The sequence below is a fragment of the Bolinopsis microptera genome, chromosome 1 (genome assembly GCF_026151205.1).
Source record: "Bolinopsis microptera isolate Bmic1 chromosome 1, MBARI_Bmic_1.0, whole genome shotgun sequence".
Taxonomy (NCBI): Eukaryota; Metazoa; Ctenophora; class Tentaculata; order Lobata; family Bolinopsidae; genus Bolinopsis; species Bolinopsis microptera.
Genome location: NC_087072.1, coordinates 5133517 through 5158371, shown reverse-complemented (window position 1 = coordinate 5158371; position 24855 = coordinate 5133517). Strand labels below are relative to the sequence as shown.

General features: G+C 40.5%; 2 protein-coding genes across 2 annotated transcripts in view; both read right to left on the bottom strand.

The window, feature by feature from the left end:
* Nucleotides 1–9033, bottom strand: part of LOC134811143 (calmodulin, striated muscle-like) — a 42441-nt gene extending 33408 nt beyond the window's left edge. The window contains exon 1 of the mRNA XM_063817891.1: nucleotides 9024–9033. The gene's annotated coding sequence lies outside the window, so the exon portion shown is untranslated. The remainder of the gene's footprint in view (nucleotides 1–9023) is intronic.
* Nucleotides 1–24855, bottom strand: part of LOC134811132 (arrestin domain-containing protein A-like) — a 103448-nt gene that overhangs the window by 6792 nt on the left and 71801 nt on the right. The window contains exons 2-5 of the mRNA XM_063817871.1: nucleotides 12589–12687; nucleotides 8831–8940; nucleotides 3713–3824; nucleotides 632–682 (exon numbers count right to left, since the gene is read on the bottom strand). Of these exons, the coding sequence (XP_063673941.1) occupies nucleotides 632–682; nucleotides 3713–3824; nucleotides 8831–8940; nucleotides 12589–12672 (357 nt within the window). The 5' untranslated portion in view covers nucleotides 12673–12687. The remainder of the gene's footprint in view (nucleotides 1–631; nucleotides 683–3712; nucleotides 3825–8830; nucleotides 8941–12588; nucleotides 12688–24855) is intronic.

Sequence of the window (24855 nt, the reverse complement as noted above, 5' to 3'; positions counted from 1 at the left end):
TCCATTCGATGGACTGGGGGGGAGGGGGGCTTGGGAGCCGGCTCAAGCTGATCCCTCCAAACTACCGATTACATTACACACAGGGCCTTGTAAATGTAATGTGTAACACTTTACATAACAGGCGACAGCAAACAAAAACAAAAACTTATAACATGGGTGAAACAGGACACCACACGTGTACGATCTCAGCCGCGCAGTATCATATAGCAGTCAAATTGCAAAGGGTCCTGGACCCCCAAATCGAGGCAAATCATAATAGATTACCTGTAGTGGGATGCGCACGATGTGCTTTGTAACGTTTACAATTAACTATGTGTTAAAACTGCGCGGCTGAGTAGTCCAGAGGTAGGATTGGACTCCCTACAACACAAAATTTCACGAAGATCATGCGTGCGCTTACATTAAAACGTATGATAGTAAATGAAGACCTTTATATTGCGATTTGTTATTTCCTAACACTATTACTAATTACTATTTCTATTTTAAGCACCAGCCACCAGATAATAATTTTAAGGCGTCCACGGACGCCTGGACGCCCTCAATAGCCGCCTCTGCTGCTTTCACATCAGAAAGAAACAATATCCAACTCAAAGTTAAATTAGGAGATTGGTTGAAATTTGGTTTCGCTTACATCCATTGGAAGTTGAAACTGGAACGGATAAATCCATTGTCCTGCAGGAATCTGAAAAAGATAAGAGATTAAGGAAAGGAAAATATCTGATCTCGCCCAAAGTCCGCGTGACCTCCTATCAAAAGAAGCTAAAAATGTCGCTCTATGGAAAATTTATTCTAGATACCGTATTCCTTGAATCCTTTGGAGCCCTTACTTCACTTGTTAACGCCACATGAAGACGTTCAAGATACGCGAAATATGCGGGTTCACCATTGATCGTGGGAAATATCGTTTAAATTAAATAAATAAATTAATTAAAACAGAGTGCATGTAAGCCACGCGCGCAGGCCGCGCTTTTCGATCGAGCGATCAATAATTACATCCACAGCGCGATTGCCTTTATGTCTGTATGTAGTGGCGCCAGCGCGTACCATATACCAATCATGGCGGGCGCCGAACTTTCTTATTCTTAGTTATTGACAGGCTTAAACAAAGCTACGACCTCTGCCATGGAAACATTATATAAGCACAAATTTGTGCTTATGAATAAATTTCACATGACTAACATAGGCCGAACTACCTAGCTTGAGAAAGAATTTAGGACCATGTGTGGCTTGATGGCTATAAGTTAAGTCACCCAGTAACAATACACCCAGTAACAAGACACGGCTTTCACACAAACATTTTTTAAAGAAACTGAAATATTGATCTGTTCTTAGTACCACTGTTGGAGGAACTTAATATAACCTTTAGGTGTACACTGTATACCGTATGACTTATGAGATGAGCTACTATCCACCTATACTGTGCACACATAGGATTACCGCGCCTGTAACGACTAATGCACAGTGGACTGATGATTCATTTTCACACACTCACAGGCCACACTGCTATCTTATTATTAGTATGTAATCTAATGTGGCCACAGTCCTGAATATGTGGAATTGAATCAGTAAATAATTGACATTTTTACGGACAGCATATTAAAATAGATATTTGCTCACCACAGGCCGGGCCTTTATCACTCTTGCTTAATACGTTTAGACCTCAGCAACAATATACAATATGAGAAAAACTGATTTCCTACGCCAAGTCTAGTTCACCGTTATGAGTATTAAGAATATAATATGTAACTATCAATATAATAGTAACTAACACTATGTAGGTTGTGGAGTCTAATCTCCAAAAATTAAACTTTCCCATGAGCACTTGTGAACAAGCGACACCATTACAATTAGATAAAGATCCTTAGTATTTCCATTACCGAGCGTAAAGCTAGTAATAGTAACACAATCACGACTATGTCACTTAGTCAGGTTTTTTATTGTAAAATAGTGGAAATTGTACTTAACCTAGTATAGCAAGTTTGACGGTCTTGTTATTTTAAAATAGTACCACTATGTTTAAAGTCGGTAATAGAAATCAAGAATTTCTGATGTGAGAGCGGCTCTTTCCAATAACTCTAATAATAATGCACAGTAAATTTTACTAGGATGGAAATAATATCTACTTTTGGATTAAAATCTCACTATAACACAAAGAGATAATTATGAGAGAACTAATTGTGAGAGAGATAATTATGTTGGAACAAAGTGCTAGATATTAAACACGTCCTTGCTAAGAGCATGGAGATGCTTAACAATCCTCCGAGACAAAAGTATGCATTCTTAAATATAGGTATTATGTTTAACAAAGAATACAGCTGACAATAGACAATGAGGAAACTTGGCATTCTGTTGGAATGATCTGGGGCAAACCTTGAGCACAGCACAAAAATGTATATCTATAGTACAGTCAAGCAACGGTCGACTTAGGGGACTAGAGGAAATCCGGGGAGAGAGAGAGAGAGAGAGAGAGAGAGAGAGAGAGAGAGAGAGAGAGAGAGAGAGAGAGAGAGAGAGAGAGAGAGAGAGAGAGAGAGAGAGAGAGAGAAAGAGGGAGAGAGAGAGAGAGAGAGAGAGAGAGAGAGAGGGAGAGAGAGTAAGGGAGAGAGGGAGAGAGTAAGGGAGAGAGAGAGGGAGAGATAGAGGGTGAGAGATAGAGGGAGAGAGAGAGAGAGAGAGAGAGAGAGAGAGAGAGAGAGAGAGAGAGAGAGAGAGAGAGAGAGAGAGAGAGAGAGAGAGAGAGAGAGAGAGAGGGAGAGAGAGAGAGAGAGAGAGAGAGAGAGAGAGAGAGAGAGGGAGGGAAAACAGAGAGAGAGGGTGAAGAACAGGACCTGGGAAAGAGGACATCTATACTTTGAATTTTTATTTTTCTGTTCCAACTACTCAGGTGTTCCCTAGACTAGAGCTCTAGAGATCTAACCCAAGTGATCTTTGTACTTCGAGAATTATGCAAAGTCACTGACAGTGAACAGAAGCGTTATAAATTGAACAGTGAACAGAGCGTTGTAAATTCTTCAAAACAAATAATCTCTTACTGAACATTTTACATAGCAAATTTATACTTTTACAGTTTTCTATTATGTCAATGTAACTGAACTTAAAGTCGATAATTAGCACTAACATACTTATGTAACATTGGTATTATTAGGAACAATGAACATGATATGAACATCAGCTAGATAATCAGTAATTTGTGAAGCTGGCAGTTAAATACACGTATTTAAATTTGATATATTGTGATAAATTGGGAGAGAAAATCCACTCTTGCACACTTCAGCCTATAATTATTCTGTTACATTATGAACAGTTATAATTACAAATTAAACAAACCCATAATGCATAAAACCTATTATTCTTACACTATCACTGTCCACAGTAAAGGTGAGAATGTATATTGTAGAGCTGCTTATTGCACCTGGCCTTTCCTGGCCAAATCACTGAGAATCCTGACGACAAGTTACTTCAAATACCATCTCCTAATATTACGGAAACTATAATAAGCTGTAATTAGCTTAGAGGCCTGAAGCCGTCCTTGAAACCAGATGCTCGCACATTCCTCACGCTAGCACATTTCTCATTACTTTCGTAATCATGTTATCAAATTGTCATGTAACCTGATACAAAAACGATATAATTCTGAAAGTCTCATGATTCTCCACAATTCTTTTAAATTCAGGGGAAAAATAAACAAAAGTTGCGATTGTCAGCAACTCACCGAAGTACGTCCCTGACTAAGAGGGATCTTCATTTTATACAGTTCCTTACTACCATCAAAGTGAACTTCATACGACTCCGTGTGACTCTCTCCATCCCCATCGTCTATTGTCCTGTTTGAGGGTAATAGTGAGCAACTGAGCAGGGGGAGGGGGTGTACCGTTCAGCAAACAGCTTGAGATCCAACCTCGTTTATCATTCTCCCCCTCCCCCCTCTAGCTCTCCCCTCCCCTTCCTCCCCCTTTCCTCCTTTCCTACCCGTTTTACTGGCCAAACCATTAGAGTAAGTTTAACTAAATCTTTACAAAAGATATATCTATAATATATATTATAGTGAAATAATGTCAGATCAGCGTTGCTAAAAAATTGAAAGTCCGAAATCCAAGTAGAAGAAACCGTTACCAATATGTCATGTTGTCACTCTAAAGGCGAGTGCAAATTGATCAAGTTAGTAGCTAACAAAAAGAACGAAAAGCTCGCAAACCCTTACAGAAAAACAAAAACAACAAAGTGAAGTGTGAAGAATAAAGATGCTTGAGATATTATGTCCGTGTGGGTGTGGTAAAGGAGTCAACGACGTGATTGAGTTGGAGTGGAGTGCAGATGTTAAAGTGCAAATGAAGGGGATGCGGAGGAAAGGCGAAGTTTCGAACTGTGACACTAATGTTTGTGTTTCGAATTAAAAAATGACAAAATTCTTCATTCCTACATCTTACTTAGGTAGTGTAAAAAAGAACTACCACGTGCAGCTGCACCAGTCTTTTCAGATGCACTGATATTGCGCAGATTACCGTGGATATCCAATATATACAAGTTTCTCCACTTTTTCCGTGCCCACGCACTGATTTGTTAGAAACAGATTTAAAAGTGCGTTTTTTAAAATTTTTCGTGCGTAAAGTGCGTTCGGTTTTAAAAGTGCGTTTAGAATTAGTGCGCACGAACCAACTATGGACTTGATACATCTTTTACAAGCAAGAGCCAACCTTCGAGAGAATATCTTCGATCAGATTTGCAAGGGTTTTTGCTTGACCGTCTTTTTTCCAGTTTCCGCTCTCATTAGCGATTCATCAAGCGCTTTTTCCATGGGATTTATTTTCGTTGACTTACATATTGCGTAGTCTGAACTCTGATATCATTGTGGTAATTCATTTTCTCGAAGCTGCAAGATTTCGCAGTTTTTATGAATTCCTGGGTGCAGATAATTATACTTACGTACGTATATAGAATTTAAATAGAATTAAAGTCTATATACCAAGCGCTTAAGGGCTGTTCCAATCTATAAATCAGTTTTATATTGGAGAAACTATTTTAATTTAGTTTCGCCCAGGGTATAGGTTATAAAAATAAGATTTCAATGATGTTTTTCCGTTTATTAATGCGATCTCGGAAGGCAGGCCTGTGGTAATTGATAAAATACAGTTGTGGAACACAAGAAGAAAATTGAGAATAATCTTGTGCACGAGGGTAGGGACCCAGATGTCGTTTCTAACCCGAATAAGGATAGGAACGCCTTTGATCTCATTGATCCTCCTTAGAGATAACAGACAACTGGTAACAATTGCATATAATTCCCACGAAGTTGACAGCCGACAGGGTATCCATTCTACTCTATTTGCTATTGGGCTCTTAAATTAAATCAGTTCAAATAGAGATATACAATAACTACCTGTGACCAATCTAGTCTCTATTGTGAAGATGTTAAAGTGCAAATGAAGGGGATGCGGAGGAAAGGCGAAGTTTCGAACTGTGACACTAATGTTGGTGTTTCTTCTTGATAGGAAATCGTATTCTGCGTATCTGAGCGACGAACTTGGTGAATTCCACTATGTGCTCCGGTAGAAATCTAGGTTCTTCATGTCATGAAATAGCAAAGACTTTGTGGGCTCCTTCATGTTAGTCCTACTGGAATGGTACCTGGGACATGTTCAAAGGAAGTGTTCTTCATCTTCTATTATCGGATCAACACCTGGAAGATTAAGGAGGAGCTCTATCACGGACTTTTCGCTGCATTCACAGATTCTGTGATGTCGACTACTATTTCTGCTCCCATATCTTCCAGTTTCTACGTTTAGCTTATGTCCACTCATTCGGATCCTAGTGACTAAGTTGCTTCCAGTTCTCGACGGTAGAGTGAGGTACGGCTCCGCTTTGAAAGCCCCATTAACTTTATTGTCGAAAGTAAGCTTCTTACTGCTTTGTCTTTCTGTTTCCCATAGCTTAATAAATCGGTTGTGTGCCCTTTTTGACATAGCAATGGGTTGTAAAGTTGATGTTCTAGTTTGTTCTCGTCGAGTATCATTATCATCGATTCCAGTACTCTGAACCAACCTAAGTTAAGTTTCTTCTGCTCAACAAAAGCGTGCCTGGACGGAGCTGGTGAGTCTTCTAGGTCAAGTCTTGCAAGTTTTGCCAACTCTAAGGGTCCATTTAAGGATGGCGAGATGCATTCTTTCGAATGGGTCAGCTGCAATGCCTGCCAGTAGGGATTGCATCGGATTGTCAGTAGTGCTGGCAAAAGCCTTAATTCCTGAGCTACTACTGATCTAGACTTCTATTCCATAGGAGTTAGGACACACAGAGTGTTCACTTGAATCTAATATAAGGAAACATCCGTGCACACGATAAACTGGACATTAAGTATTTATGTATATAAGGTCTGAGTTGTTGCAGAATGATAACACTACGGACCAGTGTAAGTAGTTAAGGATGTGCCTGACAGCTGTGTTTTTATACATTGTACAGTGAGTACACCACCAAGGAAGCAAAGACTTACACTTGTATTATATCACGGACGAACGACACTAAACTGTAGTTATTCAATGAGTGTAGTATTCCTGAGGTTAGGAGTATTATCTCTATAATATTATTTCTATAATTGTGCATATTATTGAGGTGGAATATAATGGAACTGTGTAACAATGTGGGTCAATAAAGGGACATCTAATCACCAGTCAGGGACTAGGACATAACCTTAACAAAAGAGAGTACACATTATAGAGATAATATAATGTGTACACTCTTCAATCTTCTTACAGTTATCTTTGTGATAATTCCTGAAATAATAAAACAGCCAGGGATCGACCGGGGACGAAATTTAGCCGGGGCCGGGACCAAGTTGAATCAGCCGGGGCCGGGATTAACCGGGATTTTGAAATGTTGCCAAGGCCGGGGCCGGGGCCGGGATTGGCTAAAATATGCCGGGGCCGGGATTTTTTAATCTAATTTTGAAAATTTTTGAAAGTTTCCGGAAACTCGTATCAATGTGAGCTAGCTTCAAGGTCAACCTAGAAGGCAGCTACACAATGTTTAAAGGATGAGGAACGATTATTTCTCTTTAATAGTTAAATGTAACTCAGAAAGGCTTTCTTGTAGCCGGACATAGATATTTCGGACACTGAAGCTGACACCGGAAACGAGTAGTCATCTGTGATCTGATGACTATCATCATCATCTGCATTGAGTCGGCCTCACTCTCTACTGTTTTTTGCTCCTGAACTAAATTGTATGACGTTTGTACTAGTTATATGAAAGAAAACGGTACACGAACACATGACTTTACTCGAACTTTTTAATCAACCTCGAACTTTTTTAATCAACATTAATATTTTACATTCTTTGTAAATTCAAAGTTGAAATTTTCTGAATATCAAACTGGAATGATGTCAAGTCCTCGTATTTATATTTTTCACTCGATCTCATGTTACCGAAAATTTTGTGTTTAATTTAAGTCTAAAAATCAAGATAAATTCTGACAATCTATCGGTTTAAATTGAGGCAGAAAATACGAGAAATCCCGGCAAAATCCCGGCAAAAATTGACAAAAAGCCGGGGCCGGGATTGGGGGCCTCTGGCCGGGGCCGGGATTTTGAAAATTGTTTTGCCGGGGCCGAGGCCGGGGAAAAACACAAATCCCGGCCGTATCCGGGGCCGGGGCCGGGATCCCGGTCGATCACTGAAAACAGCACACTCTACAGTCTACAGGTTGTACAAGTGGTACAGGTTATATACATGTGATACAGGCTACAGTTTACTAATAAATAAAGTTGTTGAGTGTTGGGCCTGTATTTACGAGTGTATCAGGTGTGACTGTGTGTTAGAAACTGATATTTGGTATTGATAGAATAAGTTTCACACATTCTCCCCATCCCGAGAGGCCCATTAAATCAGAGATCTAATTTCTATTTTCTTTACAATTTCACTTCACGTGCTTTCAAACCAATAATTATAATTATATAAGACAATTCACAAAACATCGAATCAGATTATCACTGCCCACTGTAGCTGTACAACTAGCATATCATTGTGAGTTACCATGACTACCTGTTGTTTGGAGGGAAATCAAGGTTGCTATGGTGGAGAATACAGCATAACATAATCAGGAGAATTCATGACGTGATTGTAATTGGTCCACTATCACGTGTACAAAAAGCAGCTGAGATCGTACTGATTATAATTTATGATAAGGTAAAGAGTTTCTATATAATATTTTGGATCTGTTAAACCTGAATATAGGGTATCGTTGACGTCATTGAGGTCTTCTCTAAGTGATTATTTAATTTATCAGTCGAAAGCCTGAGCAATATTTTTATCTCCGGAACTAAATATTTAACTGCTTGATTACATTACTGATAAAGTATGACAACATGACGATTTATTAATACTTTTAAGGTAGGTATAGGTATTAAGGTGCATGACATAATGCATGCGAGTTTAAATTCCAATAAAATCTAGGATTAAAAAAATATTTGTCTTATCATCATGACGTCTTACTCTTACTCTTACTATCGAAAGCTCCTAAAACGAACTAGCAGATTTATACTAGTATAGTCAGCAGAGCCGGTTTTCAAAATTTAAAAAAATTTAGTTTTTTAAAACTTATTTTTTAACTTAAAAGTAACATGGTACAAGCTGCAAAGCCTTTCTTCGTTGATATCACATAATCTTAGCTGTAATCAATATCACTGATAGACCCTTAAACAGAAAGTGTATGTAGCCCGCGCCGGTAGCATGTCCCTCTCCCGCCTGGCAGCATGTCCCTCTCCCGCCTGGCAGAATGTCCCTCTCCCGCCTGGCAGCATGTCCCTCGACCCTCTCCCGCTCCCCAAATAATAATGCCCACCTTTGTCTCGTCTCTTGCCAGTAACATTTCTCTTTTCCCTTACACTGCACGATCACAGCATCGCACTCCACCTCCTCCTTCAGATCAACGAACACGTTACCGTTTACAAACTGAGGGGATAGGCTCTGTTAATTTCACTTTTTCAACTGTTGGGATAAATGGATAATTGTGGCAGAAAGTAGAATTCATTGTTCAAATTATTTAAAGATTACTGAAATTATCTGAGCCGATCATTGTCCCTACCGAATCTCTACTAGTAGCGACAGTCGACACGACAATAAAAATGTAAATAGTTGGAATAAGAGTCTCTAACTAAAGATTTATAACATGACTTATAACATTTAAAATGGTTTGCTCGTCTGTTTACAAAGAGACCAGAGATTTATAAAAAGTACCTTGACGAATAACATATCAGCAGATAATTTTGGCCCTCCTGTTCATCATCGTTGCAGGTCAAATAATGACCTGCAACGATTAGAAGTATAAGTAAAGCGCGATGTTATTGTAGGGGCATCGAATAATTTGCTTCGTCTAATAAAGTCAGTGGTATATTGCGTACAGTACTTTATCGGTTTAATTCTTCAAGTAAAATTTTAAAAAGTGCGTTTTCAGCACTTTTGTATCACAGATTAAGTATTTTCCAGTGAAATTTTCATATTGTGACGTTATCAGCAAAATGTGATATAAAGATGTATGTACATATGCATATTGTACAACTATTTTATCGACCAACGGGATGGCATGTTACACAAGCAATCTACTCATTGTGCCAGGAACTTATCTGGGAGATTCTAACGTGCTATTATAATGTGAACTATTCCCTAAATTTGTATGAGATATTTTAACAGTCTTTGAAAGTTACATTATAATATTATGGTCAGCATGGCACGCCGGTTTCCTGTTTGTTTTTGTCTTTTTGATCCAGTGATTGTCCGGTAGTGGAGACGACAACTTCCCCGTGTTACATGATGACCCACATTATTATCAAGCGTGCGGACTTGAAGCCAGGGAGGTACAAAACAGGTTAAGTGGGACTGCGTGTGGAGACTTCTTGTGTAGAAGAAAGAAGTACATAGTGAGTCCAAGAGATTGTTGGTCATGGATGCCATTAATTAGACCACCGTGTTACTGGTTCAAATCTCAAGGTAAGCTCTGTAATGACAGTCCTGACCGTGTCAATACAAACATTGATGAAACTGATTGCGATAAAGCTAAAACTGGAAAGAGTTCTTTACTAAAAAAGGTTTACACTGAAGGTGGTGAGTGTAACGGTACATTAGCCATAGTAATAGGTGACGGATATCATTATACATACTTTGAGGATGAGGGTGACTGCAATGGCTATAAGTATGGACTACACAGTGGGGTGACTTATGTTCCACCAATTGAAGTGTTTTATCGTAAGTCCCAGTGTGCCGTGTGGCCCCAATGACATTGAGGACATCTGCACTACGAAAAAATGTACACAAAATTCCTGCATCAACAGAAAAGCTGGCAAATTACACATGTAATGTGTTTCATCACTTCCATTAATTGGATGATTTCGTATACCAGATATGAGTACAAATCCCGTAGGCGCCTTAATGCTTTTAAGCTTTGTGACGAGGATTTAGGTGATCCTCCTGAACAATACTTCAGTAACAGTCAAAAATTTTATGGATCAGTCGAACTGCACTGACCCTGATAGGACAGAAAAGAAGTGTAACATTGGGGTATACTTATCCACGGTATCCAAGTTAAAGATATGTGTCAGTAATCCAATTTGTGATGATGCCCTCGACACTAACTGTATTATTTTATCACCATTTTGTTACGTGCACAAACATATGCTCTGTGACAACATAGTTGACTGTCAAGATGAAAGTGATGAAACACATTACATGTGTAAGGGCACCACAGAGAAGGGTTGTCAGCGGATGACTTGGAAAGTTGGTGTCCTCCCGCTGCCACTGTCTTGGCTGCACGGTGGAGTGGAGGACTGTTTGGATGGGAGTGATGAGAAGGAAGGATGGATGACTTGCGGTGTTGGCGTTGGTAAGACGGTTTGTGCGAGACAACTCCTCATGTGAGAACGTGCTGCTGTGCCAGATGATAGATCCAGACTATGTGGAGTTTAATCTACTTTGTGATGGGAGGGAGACATGTGGTAATGAACAGGAAATGTGTAAAAAGTCCCACGAGAAGAAGAGCCTATCCAGAAGAGCAATGACGACAAACAGGGGCCTTAGCAAACTTCTCTCATACTGCATAGACGGACTATCGAGTGTCCAAAATCAGGCCATGTCATGTACCACTCATGAATTTATCTTTCCTAAGCAAGAGATGTTTGGAAATGAGGCAACGAAAGTACATTTACCTAAAACTGCCAAGAATTGCGATAATCTGTATGGAGAGGATTATGTCTACAATAGCTGCAATGGCAGATGCCTTAACTCTTCCTGCCCTCTGAAAGACATACCCAAGTATGAGTCATGTCCTGGTCAGTATCCAAACAGAGTGGGAACATTAGTCAACAATGAGTACATCACCTTCTTTAGAACGTCATACTACAACGTCTACGTCAACGATTTCTTTGTCTGTAAAAACAGTTTAAAGTGCGTGGACTATGCCCAAGTTTGTGACCTGGTAGATGACTGCGGGGATGGGTCAGATGAGGCACAATGCACCAACCACTTCCAGTGTAAAGACAACCAAACACGGCAGTACATACCTGTAACAAAGCTGTGTGATGGGCGAATCGACTGTCTAGATTTAACTGATGAATGCAATAAGGAGTGTTCTACAGAAATACTGAACAATGGCCATCTTAAGAGAATTTCTTGGACAATAGGAGTTTCTTCTGTGGCAGCAAACTCAGTTATTATGGTTAGGACCCTCATCTCCCTCAGAAAGTCCAGGACTTCTGTTGCGTTCATCAACAAATCCTTGATTCTAGCAATAAGCATCATGGGTGACCTAATGGTAGGGTCATATCTTCTAGCAATATCGGTTTTGGATACAGCAGTTTTTGGGAAAGACTGCTGCCTGAGGCAAACAAATTGGATGACCAGTTTTGGATATTCAATGCTAGGAATCTTCAGCACTTTTGGTTCTCAGGTCTCCCTTTTCTCTATGACAGGACTCAGCCTGGTAAGGCTGTTTGGGATTTGGAATTCTATGAGGATTCCAAAGGATGAATAGACGAATCTCAATGATCATAGGATCAGACTTTCTATGCTGGGCACCCTTTATTATCACCTGCATCCTTCACTCACTAGAGCTTGTAGATGCTACTGACTGGTAGATGCTACTGACTGGCATGCTCAGAGAAAAGGATCCGGTGGATAAGCTTATGGTGGCAAGGAGTAGAGGATAATAGACAATTTTTGAGGTAAAACAGGTAGATTAACAGGATAAGCCTACACATGCAGAGGTGACTTCTCTTGTTTGAAACTCTGGTGAGTGGTGTTGTCTATGTAATTGTACAACTCTAATTGAGGGGCTGCAACAGTTGAACCACTGAACTTGAACTATTGACAGAATTATCATGAAATAACCAAACTCGCTTAATCAATTTAAACAAAAACATGCTGTACTCTCACATGACACATAGAATGGAGCTTCTACAAAAGATAATGACTCTTGTTGAGGTCCCCTGAATATAAGAATGAATGAGGTCCTCTTCATGACACATTTAAATGAAACATTAGTTAAACATTTATGTATAAATCATTGTACTGTAAACTATATTGATTAAGTATTAACCATCATGTACAAACCTCTCCAGGATAGTAGGTTGGCTTCTCTGTGTTCACATGAATTTTCCCCTTCTTTCCGAATCCCATCTGTTTGCCGAGCCCCATGTTTGTAGCACAGCTAGTAAAGTTTTGGTTTTAAATATTTCCCTACTACTGTATATAACTTGATACTAACTTAATACTCCCGGTCATAATTTTCATGACGCCTCCATTCAAATTATTGATTTTATTGACCCTTCCTCTACTGAAGACCCTCGTCTGGCCTTAGCTGACAGGGAACTTCTTTGGATTAATCTCCTGAGCACTGCTCACCCTCTAGGTCTCAATGACAACATAAAAGGTTCTGGTAATATTTCTAAAAGCAACTTTAACGATATTTATTTTAAAAATAAAATAAAAAGATATAAAAGAGGACATGGCAGAAAAAAGAAAAACAAAAGCCATGAAGATAGAATATACAAAAGGACTCTCACTTTAAGAGAGATTGACAATAAATATGAAAGTTTAAAAAGAAAAATGTCTGAAAGCAAATACAGCTTTTATAAAGATATAAGTAGCCTTCAAAAAGGCGAGCTCAAGCAACTTAGCTCTCATTCCCTCTGCAAATCTGGAGCCATTTTCCTTGTTATACAATCTTTTGCTGGCAGCACTTCTTCTCCTAATATCACCTCTCATTTTCCTTGTTATACAATCTTTTGCTGACAGCACTTCTTCTCCTAATATCACCTCTGTTAATAGCGAGTTTATCACTTTTCACTATTGTTCTAAAATATTTGATAAACTCCGAATAGAATCAGTCATTCGTGACTCTAGGATCTTGACTCTTCTCCCTCCAAACCTTACGCCTTTCCTTCCCTTAAAAGTTTACTATAAGTACGATATTCCTGTCGGGCGTAAGCTTTTTAATTATAATAGATTCCTTAAATCACTTGATAATACTACTATTTCCTCCATCCTGGAAGGTGATTGCCCCTGTTCTAGTAACCCTTATTGCTATCAGCCTCGAGGCCACATCATCACCGGTGACCTTGCTTTCATTGAGCACGAGGATTTAAGAGGCATCATGAGTTACGGTACCAAATTTAGGGAACCTGTGTCTGTTCCTCCTGAGCAAATCTTGGAGAGCCTCAACGAGTGTTCAGCCAACTTCGCCACCCGTATGGCTAGGAAGCATGGACTTTCATGTTTGGAATTCCAGGATTGGAAAGATGAGGTCTCCCGGATCTTCACCAATCGCCTTAACTTCCTCTCCTCCTCCCCTAATAACTTCACTCCCTACAATTCCATTCTACAAAGGGATGATGTTAAATCTTATCTCGACAGTCTTTCTTCTTCTTTTATTATTTGCTCCGTAGATAAAGCTTCAAATAATTATGTTTTTGTCTGCAAGAAGTTTTATCTTTTAACCCTTCTCAACGAACTTGGCTACGATCTCACTTCTCTAGAGTGTCGTGGCAATTCTACTTATCATCCGGTTAACTCTGTAGAGGATGATATTATTCAGGAACATGTGAACTTCATTAAAGATAACTTTAATATTCGTGTTTCCGAGGACAACCTTTGTCTACCGAGAATCTTTTGGATTCCTAAACTTCACAAGAATCCTTATAAGTCTAGATTTATAGCTGGGGCCAGTAAATGTACCACTAAGCAGATATCAGTTGTAGTCAACAAAGCTTTAAAAGTTTTAAAAGAATACTTTTCCAAATACTGCAACTCTATCTACAACAATACTGGAATTAACTGCGACTGGAGCATTAACAGCTCTAAACAGTTCCTGGAAAGGCTGCCTAGACTAGAGATTTTTAATATGCAGGTATACGACTTTACCACTCTGTATACCAATCTAGACCTTCAGGTTGTACAGTCACTGCTTTTCGAGCTAATAGATCTCCTCTTTAGTAATACGAATAAATTTATTTGTGTTTCTCTGTATAAGAACAACAATTTTTTCTCTAAAAAGGAATATAACGGATACTTATGTTTTTCTGCTGATAAACTCAAAACAGCTATTACATTTATTCTGTTTAACACTTTTGTTTGTTTTGGGGATCAGATTTTAAGACAAACGAAAGGCATTCCCATGGGAGGGAATTCTAGTAGCCAGTTCGCTGATCTTTCGCTAGGGAAGTGTGAATTCAACTACATGACACGCCTAATCAAAGAAAAGAAGTTCGGTCTCGCTAAGCTCCTCTCAAGAAACTGCAGATATGTCGACGACCTCAACACCATGAACTATTTGCATTTCTCTAACCTAATCAGGTCCATTTATCCACCTGACCTGCTTATGGAGAGGAGTGGTGACGACAATAAGTCCGTAAACTATCTCGACATCAACATCTCGATGAATAACTCCGGACACGTCGCCACCAAGCTTTACAACAAACTTGATGACTTCAATTTTCCTGTGGTCATGTACACCTTTCCTAACAGTAATATTTCCTCTTCTGTTGGTTATAATGTTTTTTACGGTCAGGTCCTTCGTTACTCTTCCATTATCTCTGACCTTGATTCTTTTCTGTGTTCTACCAACACCCTTTATAGGACACTTCTTTCAAGATGTTATAATGACAGACTCCTGAAGAGTAAATTCAGAAAGCTTCTGAAAGACCGACCTAGTATTCTGTACAAATACAGTATACTTGATGTCAGCGACATCCTTGACATCACATTTAACGTGAACAGGTGATCACTGACGAGTGATTGCTAGGGGGTCTTGGCACATTAAACCGGTACAGGTATTAAACCCCCGAAACCGGTGTGCCAAGTCATCTGCTGATGATGTTCACATAACATTATTTCCTCTCTCCTTTATTCCTTCCGTCTTTTCTTAAACTTACAGTTCAGTTACTTTATTTCACCAGGTCTACCTAAGGATCAATTATTCTTTGGTGGGGTTTCACTTCTGGTATTGGCTTCATTCCCATTCCTTTTCCTTATTCTTTATACTTATTTTTTTATATAGTTTAATGAGATTGTTGAATCGCTGTTATTCTCATTGTATTTACTAAGCATGTTAAGAAATTAAATCGTGTTTCGATCGAATTGTGGCATGTCTTTATAGTCATTGAAATTATTGCCAAGAAATAAAACACAAAGCAGCTTTAAAAAACCTGATGCTCTTACTTAGAGAACAGCAGCAGATGCGGCTCGTGGGAGCTGGCTGGCAGTTTTGTTGGGTGTCCGACCGACTGGGGGGGGGGGGGGGGGGGGGGGGGCTTGGGGCTGCCCCAAGCTCCCCCCAACCCCCCCCCCCCCCCCCCCCCCCCCCCAAACTGCCAATGTCTATTCACCGATGACTGCATACAATACCATTACCATAACAGAGAGTTAAATAATTAATTAAATTATTCCAACGTACATTACAGTTACACACAGGCCACAGTGCCTCATGTATGTAATGTGTAACAGGCGACAGCAAATAAACAAAAACAAAAACTTATAACATGAGTGAAACAGGAGACACGCCCCACGAAAAACCTCACCGAACCTGCACGCGGTGTGGGGTGGGTGGCTCGAACGGGAGGTGCATGGGTGTTTCTAACCTATGCAAAGGAAGGGACTAGCCATCTCTACAACAAGGAAAGGCTCTAATAGCCTCTACTGACCTTAGAACCGCAACATAACCGCTTTTCCCACAGGCAAATAACACCTTCCGCAGGAAACTAACACGCTCACAGGCCCCCACATGACGTAACACTTAACAGACTCTAACACGCTCACAGGCTTCCACGTCTCATGTACCCTAGGATTTGGTTTTGGATCGGACACTCAAAACAACGATAGAGGAGCGGACTACACGCTCACAGGCTACCATGTCTCGTGTAACCCCAGGATTTTACACGTTCAAAGGCTACCACGCGCCGCCTCGTGTACCCTAGAATTTGGTTTTGGATCAGACACTCAAAACAACGATAGAGGAGCGGTATACACGCTCACAGGCTACCATGTCTCGTGTAACCCTAGGATTTAACACGCTCACAGGCTACGACGTCTCGTGTAGCCCTAGGACTCTAACACTTAACAGACTCTAACACGCTCACAGGCTTCCACGTCTCATGTACCCTAGGATTTTTGGATCGGACACACAGTGACCTTACAGGAACATTGCATACTCCTACGAGTTGCATGTAGCAGGCCATGACCGTCCCTGGAAGTCCCTGTCTCCTCATCGTAAACCCATAAGGGGTTGCACCAGGGGCGGTGGTAACAGAACTTCAAGACTCTCAGAGTCTGTTGTCGATATCTATGTATAATATAATTATGGTATATAACTTGGGAGTCTCTCTCTCTAGCAGCAGGAGTTGGAGAATGGGGACGCGTTGTGAAAGCCACCGCAAGGAAGGCTTACAGTCGACGCCGACCAATCAAAAAAAAGAAAAGAAAAGATAAAAAAGTAGAAACAGGACACACATGTGTAAGATCTCAGCCGCGCAGTATCATAACAGTTCAGATTGCAAGGTGTCCTGGACAACCAAATCATATAGATTACCTGTAGTGGATGCGCTTGATGTGCTTTGTATCGTTTACAATTAACTATGTGTTAAAACTGTGCGTCTTAGTTGTCCAAACGAGGATTGGACACCTTACAACACAAAATTTCACAAAGATCATGCGTGCGCTTACAATCGAACCGAGCGTGCTAAATCACTCTACAGTCGATCTTCGAGATTGTTCTAAAAGGGCCCCCGACAGTTGAAACCAACTTCAATAGATGTATTTTCGGACGCTGATTCCGAATCACCCCTTATGACATAGGGTTAAAATGCTCCCCTGACGAGATATTGGCGAAAAACTGTCTCGATCACGTGATATGACCGTATAAGGAAGTTAGTCCAATTTCTCGTTAGGGTTAGGGTTTCAGCATATGATTTTGTTAAGGATTGGGTTAGGGTTAGGGTTGGGATCAGATTAGAGGGTTAGGGTTTCGAATAGTCGTTCAGGACCAGCTAGAGAACGAGTTGAAAAAGTCACGTGACAGTCGAGTGTAGAGTGATTAATCATCATCCCAATCGAACGTTTGAATGAATAGAGCTTTATATTGCAGTTAGATATTTCCGAATACCATTACTTATCACTATTTCTATTTTCAAGCATCAGCCACCAAATAATAGTTTTAGGGGCGTCCACGGACGCCTGGATGCCCTCAATAGCCGCCTCTCAACAGCAGGAACGATTTTTCCAGTTCGATTTATAATAACAGACATTCTACCTGTCCAGTCAAAATAATCAATTAGTCAAATAATAATGACACAAAAATCATCACACATCATCACCATTTAAGACAGTAAATATCAGTGGCATAATGAAGGCCAGAACTTAGGTATCAGAGAAAGCTGGAGGTGGGTTAGAAATTTACTAATTTATTGATTTACGATGTCAACCTGTCGAGATCGTTGCTCTGCGAAGCAATAATTATCATTATTGAAAAATGGAGATTGGTTAATAAGCAATTAGATAAACGATATCAATCCTTTGCAGCTAGGCACGCTTGGTCTAAAAGTGAATTTTGCCAATCTATCAAAAAAGAATCATTATTGTACGCGCGGCTTCGTAGTGCACCGCGCTAAAATAAGCAAAGTAGTAAAAATAAATTATAAAAGTATTAAAAAGATTTTTTGCTTAATACCCCAAAAAAGTTAAATATTAGATATTTTGGTTATTAATAAATTTTGATGTGCCACACATTTTGACATCAATGAAATAGTAAAATTTTAATTGACAATTCCAATATTACTTGGTAAATAAATAATTTTATTTTGTATTTGGTCAAATGTTCAAAAAATCTTTCTGCGCGCGAAATATTAATTAGGCTTCTGGCCTATAGCTCCTTTGATGAACAAATTTTACGTAAAAACTATTAAATCGCTGTTTGATAATGTTATTAATTATTATGTATTTTTAAAATTGTTTAAACAAGTTTTTGAAGCGATTCGAAAATCATTTTTTGCGCCATGCCGCGTATTCAAAATATAAATATCGGCGTGCAAAATCGAGCGCTACCATGAAATTATGCTTAACATAACAGAACCTATCGGACGTCCTTTATTCTTCAGGGCTGTTTTTATTTGACTTGGTTGACCAATTTTAACAATAGTAAAACAAATTTTAGTAAAACAAATTTAAATTTTGGTATTTATTAATAACAATCAAAACATATCATATCATAAAAATAAAGCCGCGCGTTGGTTGACTGCCTCCCCAGGGAAAGTTACCGCCTGGTGGTGGTACTAGAGTTGGTTTAATTTAAACAGACGGCTCGACCTCGCGCGCGACACGAAGCATGATTTGCACGCGTGGCGCATTCCAATGTTCAAGTAGCTACCACGTGACACAATTCAGCCAACCAGAGTACAGGAATCCGCAAAGTTAAAGTTACAAACTTTTGAGCGGCCCGAAATGGGACTTTTCTGGAGATTTTGAGATAACTCAACAATTACGTTGTCTTGAATTTTCCTCCTGGGGAGGTAACGTTACTTTTAAACTTAGTTGTAGTGAACGTACGGAACGTTCACTAAAAATAGTTTGTGAACGCGTTTGCTAAAAGATTTTAACGTTCGGAACATAAGGAACGTTAATTGCTATTATGAAATTAAAATGCCGGACATAGCCCAATTATCCGGCAAAGATGCTGACAGATGAACGAGATTCTCTAAGACGGCAGGTGGACGTTTTCCAGAAACGGCTGATCACTGAGCAATTCCCATGTACCCTAACAACTGATGGTTGGAAGGATCTATCCTCTCACCCTCTCGTTAACTTCATCCTCGTGCAAAAGCAGGACATTATTTTTCATGACGCGGTTAATACTACAGGGGTTGAGAAAACTGCGAATGGTCAGTATGGGATTGTAAAAGCCAAAATTGAAGAAATTGGCGCCGACAGGATTTGCCACGTTGTAACAGCTACAATCCAAATGTCAATAAATCTCTACGACGGTTAATCGAAGCTGATTATGAACACATCATAGGATCATGCTGTGTAACCCACCAGTTCGATCTACTTGCCGAGGATGTCGGGAAGTTGAGCTGGACCAAGGAGACATTGTCGAATTGTAACAAAATAGTTACAAATGTGAAGAAACGTTTAGAACGCATTCTCATGTCAATTTGCTAAAACCAGGGGGAACTCGGTTTGCCACCCAGCTTATTATGTTAGAGAGACTGAAGGGTTCCAAGGATGTCTTGCCAACCAGCCAACAAAAGGTGGCTCGAGCTCCATTCCCCCCTACATTCAGTAGGGTTTTGTGTTCACCCGCGGCTTATCAGGGATATGATCAGCACACGAATCAGGATGTCTGGAAGTTAAAAACTATCGGAAAAATTATCAAAATATTGACTAACCGTAACGTTCACTAACGTTCACAAACGTTCACTACAAAATGATTGGAACGTGCGTTCAGTACGACTAAGTTCAGCGTTCACTACAACTAAGCTTTTAAAAGAGGAACATGTTACAAAAAACCGGAAGTCTCTAACTCTTTTACTTTCAAAGTTAAGCCCCATCCGGTCAGGGTTTCTGGGTGCAGTTGACTGACGCCGAGTAGGGTGTTTTGGCCGTTCTAACTTAAGAATTTTAAGAATTAAAGCAGCCGTATTGATCTTCCAAACCTACAACTTTCAAGGGCTAGAATTTGCTGTATTTTGCCGTTAAACCACAACTTGTACTGTTTTACTTCATGATGGGGGGGGGGGGGGGGGGGGGGGGGTGGGGGGAGGGGCCGTAATTCAAAAGCAAATTTGGCAAGAAGTGGTGCTCACGGTCTCACTTAACGTCACTTATCGCTCAGTTAAGAGCGACCAAGGTCTTACGACAGACAGCCTGCAGGCATATGATCCGAATACGAAATATCCTTGTGTTCGGCATTCATTAGCCCTAATTGGTTACTTCGTACCCAGGGAAAGTTACCGCCTGGTGGTGGTACTAGAGTTGGTTTAATTTAAACAGACGGCTCGACCTCGCGCGCGACACGAAGCATGATTTGCACGCGTGGCGCATTCCAATGTTCAAGTAGCTACCACGTGACACAATTCAGCCAACCAGAGTACAGGAATCCGCAAAGTTAAAGTTACAAACTTTTGAGCGGCCCGAAATGGGACTTTTCTGGAGATTTTGAGATAACTCAACAATTACGTTGTCTTGAATTTTCCTCCTGGGGAGGTAACGTTACTTTTAAAAGAGGAACATGTTACAAAAAACCGGAAGTCTCTAACTCTTTTACTTTCAAAGTTAAGCCCCATCCGGTCAGGGTTTCTGGGTGCAGTTGACTGACGCCGAGTAGGGTGTTTTGGCCGTTCTAACTTAAGAATTTTAAGAATTAAAGCAGCCGTATTGATCTTCCAAACCTACAACTTTCAAGGGCTAGAATTCGCTGTATTTTGCCGTTAAACCACAACTTGTACTGTTTTACTTCATGATGGGGGGGGGGGGGGGGGGGGGGGGGGGGGGGAGGGGCTGTAATTCAAAAGCAAATTTGGCAAGAAGTGGTGCTCACGGTCTCACTTAACGTCACTTATCGCTCAGTTAAGAGCGACCAAGGTCTTACGACAGACAGCCTGCAGGCATATGATCCGAATACGAAATATCCTTGTGTTCGGCATTCATTAGCCCTAATTGGTTACTTCGTACCCAGGGAAAGTTACCGCCTGGTGGTGGTACTAGAGTTGGTTTAATTTAAACAGACGGCTCGACCTCGCGCGCGACACGAAGCATGATTTGCACGCGTGGCGCATTCCAATGTTCAAGTAGCTACCACGTGACACAATTCAGCCAACCAGAGTACAGGAATCCGCAAAGTTAAAGTTACAAACTTTTGAGCGGCCCGAAATGGGACTTTTCTGGAGATTTTGAGATAACTCAACAATTACGTTGTCTTGAATTTTCCTCCTGGGGAGGTAACGTTACTTTTAAAAGAGGAACATGTTACAAAAAACCGGAAGTCTCTAACTCTTTTACTTTCAAAGTTAAGCCCCATCCGGTCAGGGTTTCTGGGTGCAGTTGACTGACGCCGAGTAGGGTGTTTTGGCCGTTCTAACTTAAGAATTTTAAGAATTAAAGCAGCCGTATTGATCTTCCAAACCTACAACTTTCAAGGGCTAGAATTTGCTGTATTTTGCCGTTAAACCACAACTTGTACTGTTTTACTTCATGATGGGGGGGGGGGGGGGGGGGGGGAGGGGCCTGTAATTCAAAAGCAAATTTGGCAAGAAGTGGTGCTCACGGTCTCACTTAACGTCACTTATCGCTCAGTTAAGAGCGACCAAGGTCTTACGACAGACAGCCTGCAGGCATATGATCCGAATACGAAATATCCTTGTGTTCGGCATTCATTAGCCCTAATTGGTTACTTCGTACCCAGGGAAAGTTACCGCCTGGTGGTGGTACTAGAGTTGGTTTAATTTAAACAGACGGCTCGACCTCGCGCGCGACACGAAGCATGATTTGCACGCGTGGCGCATTCCAATGTTCAAGTAGCTACCACGTGACACAATTCAGCCAACCAGAGTACAGGAATCCGCAAAGTTAAAGTTACAAACTTTTGAGCGGCCCGAAATGGGACTTTTCTGGAGATTTTGAGATAACTCAACAATTACGTTGTCTTGAATTTTCCTCCTGGGGAGGTAACGTTACTTTTAAAAGAGGAACATGTTACAAAAAACCGGAAGTCTCTAACTCTTTTACTTTCAAAGTTAAGCCCCATCCGGTCAGGGTTTCTGGGTGCAGTTGACTGACGCCGAGTAGGGTGTTTTGGCCGTTCTAACTTAAGAATTTTAAGAATTAAAGCAGCCGTATTGATCTTCCAAACCTACAACTTTCAAGGGCTAGAATTTGCTGTATTTTGCCGTTAAACCACAACTTGTACTGTTTTACTTCATGATGGGGGGGGGGGGGGGGGGGGGGGAGGGGCCTGTAATTCAAAAGCAAATTTGGCAAGAAGTGGTGCTCACGGTCTCACTTAACGTCACTTATCGCTCAGTTAAGAGCGACCAAGGTCTTACGACAGACAGCCTGCAGGCATATGATCCGAATACGAAATATCCTTGTGTTCGGCATTCATTAGCCCTAATTGGTTACTTCGTACCCAGGGAAAGTTACCGCCTGGTGGTGGTACTAGAGTTGGTTTAATTTAAACAGACGGCTCGACCTCGCGCGCGACACGAAGCATGATTTGCACGCGTGGCGCATTCCAATGTTCAAGTAGCTACCACGTGACACAATTCAGCCAACCAGAGTACAGGAATCCGCAAAGTTAAAGTTACAAACTTTTGAGCGGCCCGAAATGGGACTTTTCTGGAGATTTTGAGATAACTCAACAATTACGTTGTCTTGAATTTTCCTCCTGGGGAGGTAACGTTACTTTTAAAAGAGGAACATGTTACAAAAAACCGGAAGTCTCTAACTCTTTTACTTTCAAAGTTAAGCCCCATCCGGTCAGGGTTTCTGGGTGCAGTTGACTGACGCCGAGTAGGGTGTTTTGGCCGTTCTAACTTAAGAATTTTAAGAATTAAAGCAGCCGTATTGATCTTCCAAACCTACAACTTTCAAGGGCTAGAATTTGCTGTATTTTGCCGTTAAACCACAACTTGTACTGTTTTACTTCATGATGGGGGGGGGGGGGGGGGGGGGGGGGGGGGGGGGGGAGGGGCCTGTAATTCAAAAGCAAATTTGGCAAGAAGTGGTGCTCACGGTCTCACTTAACGTCACTTATCGCTCAGTTAAGAGCGACCAAGGTCTTACGACAGACAGCCTGCAGGCATATGATCCGAATACGAAATATCCTTGTGTTCGGCATTCATTAGCCCTAATTGGTTACTTCGTACCCAGGGAAAGTTACCGCCTGGTGGTGGTACTAGAGTTGGTTTAATTTAAACAGACGGCTCGACCTCGCGCGCGACACGAAGCATGATTTGCACGCGTGGCGCATTCCAATGTTCAAGTAGCTACCACGTGACACAATTCAGCCAACCAGAGTACAGGAATCCGCAAAGTTAAAGTTACAAACTTTTGAGCGGCCCGAAATGGGACTTTTCTGGAGATTTTGAGATAACTCAACAATTACGTTGTCTTGAATTTTCCTCCTGGGGAGGTAACGTTACTTTTAAAAGAGGAACATGTTACAAAAAACCGGAAGTCTCTAACTCTTTTACTTTCAAAGTTAAGCCCCATCCGGTCAGGGTTTCTGGGTCAGTATGGTGAATAATTTAAGCTTGAAGGTGCCCTGCGCATTTACAGAACATTATGCGGCGATCACATGATCACGAGGACCTGTGAGCGCCAAATTTAATTTAAACTTTCTAGAAATCGTACATCACTACGAGTTACTCATGCTTTTGAATTATAGGAGTGCGGATTGTCAGGTATTTCATTCATTCATACTTAATCGGTTTAAAGCTGTATATTTAGAGCTCACTATTGTTTGAACTATGAAAGCAGAACGTAAATAATGGACAATATACCGACGACAATACCAAGGACCCGAGTGCCGCATTGACTTTTCCGGAAGTAGTGTAGTACTACAATCTTTAGTTCTACAGTGCATTAATCTGTCCTGAAGGATACCTCTACAGAATTCCAAATCTTTTGACAGGGTCGGGTACCTCGTCATTTGAAATTGATTTGTTCTTCGATCATGCCTTTATCGTTCAAAGAGGAGAAGCTCTGCTAAATTATCTGGAATCTAGCGAGGATACCCTTTAGTACAGCTAAGCTTTTTATTGTTACTTTTTACATGATTAATGAACCGTCCAGATTCTGTTTGTGCTACCTTTGTTCTTACTATCATCGATGCCAAGAGATCTTTCTTATAAAGTCATCATTTTGTTAGCTCTTTCATTTCTATTCTGTTGTTAGAAGTTCAAAAACTTTTATAGAGGGAACTAGTATTAAATGTACTAGCAGGTACCCGTATAATATAACCCTAAACGGTGTCAAGACTCAAGATACTAAAATAATTATTACCTATTTAATTGGCGTTTTTGACACCACTTGGGGGTCCAAATTTTCGGCTCTGAAATGATTATTCCTTGGCCAATTTTTAATTTTTTCATGCTGATTTGGAGGCCATTAAAGCATTTGACCCAGCCAAAAAAGTTTCAGTTGTATATCTTTTACGGTTTTTTTCGGAAAGTCGCGTTAAAGTTGATGCCGTGGTGTCAGTAAAATGGCACAGATATATATCGTCTCGCTTTATATATAGTAAGATAAGTAGGAGAAAGTAATCCTTGCTCACTCCATAGATAAGGTGACACCTAGCCTGTATGATTATTTAAATATCTTTGTAAAATATAA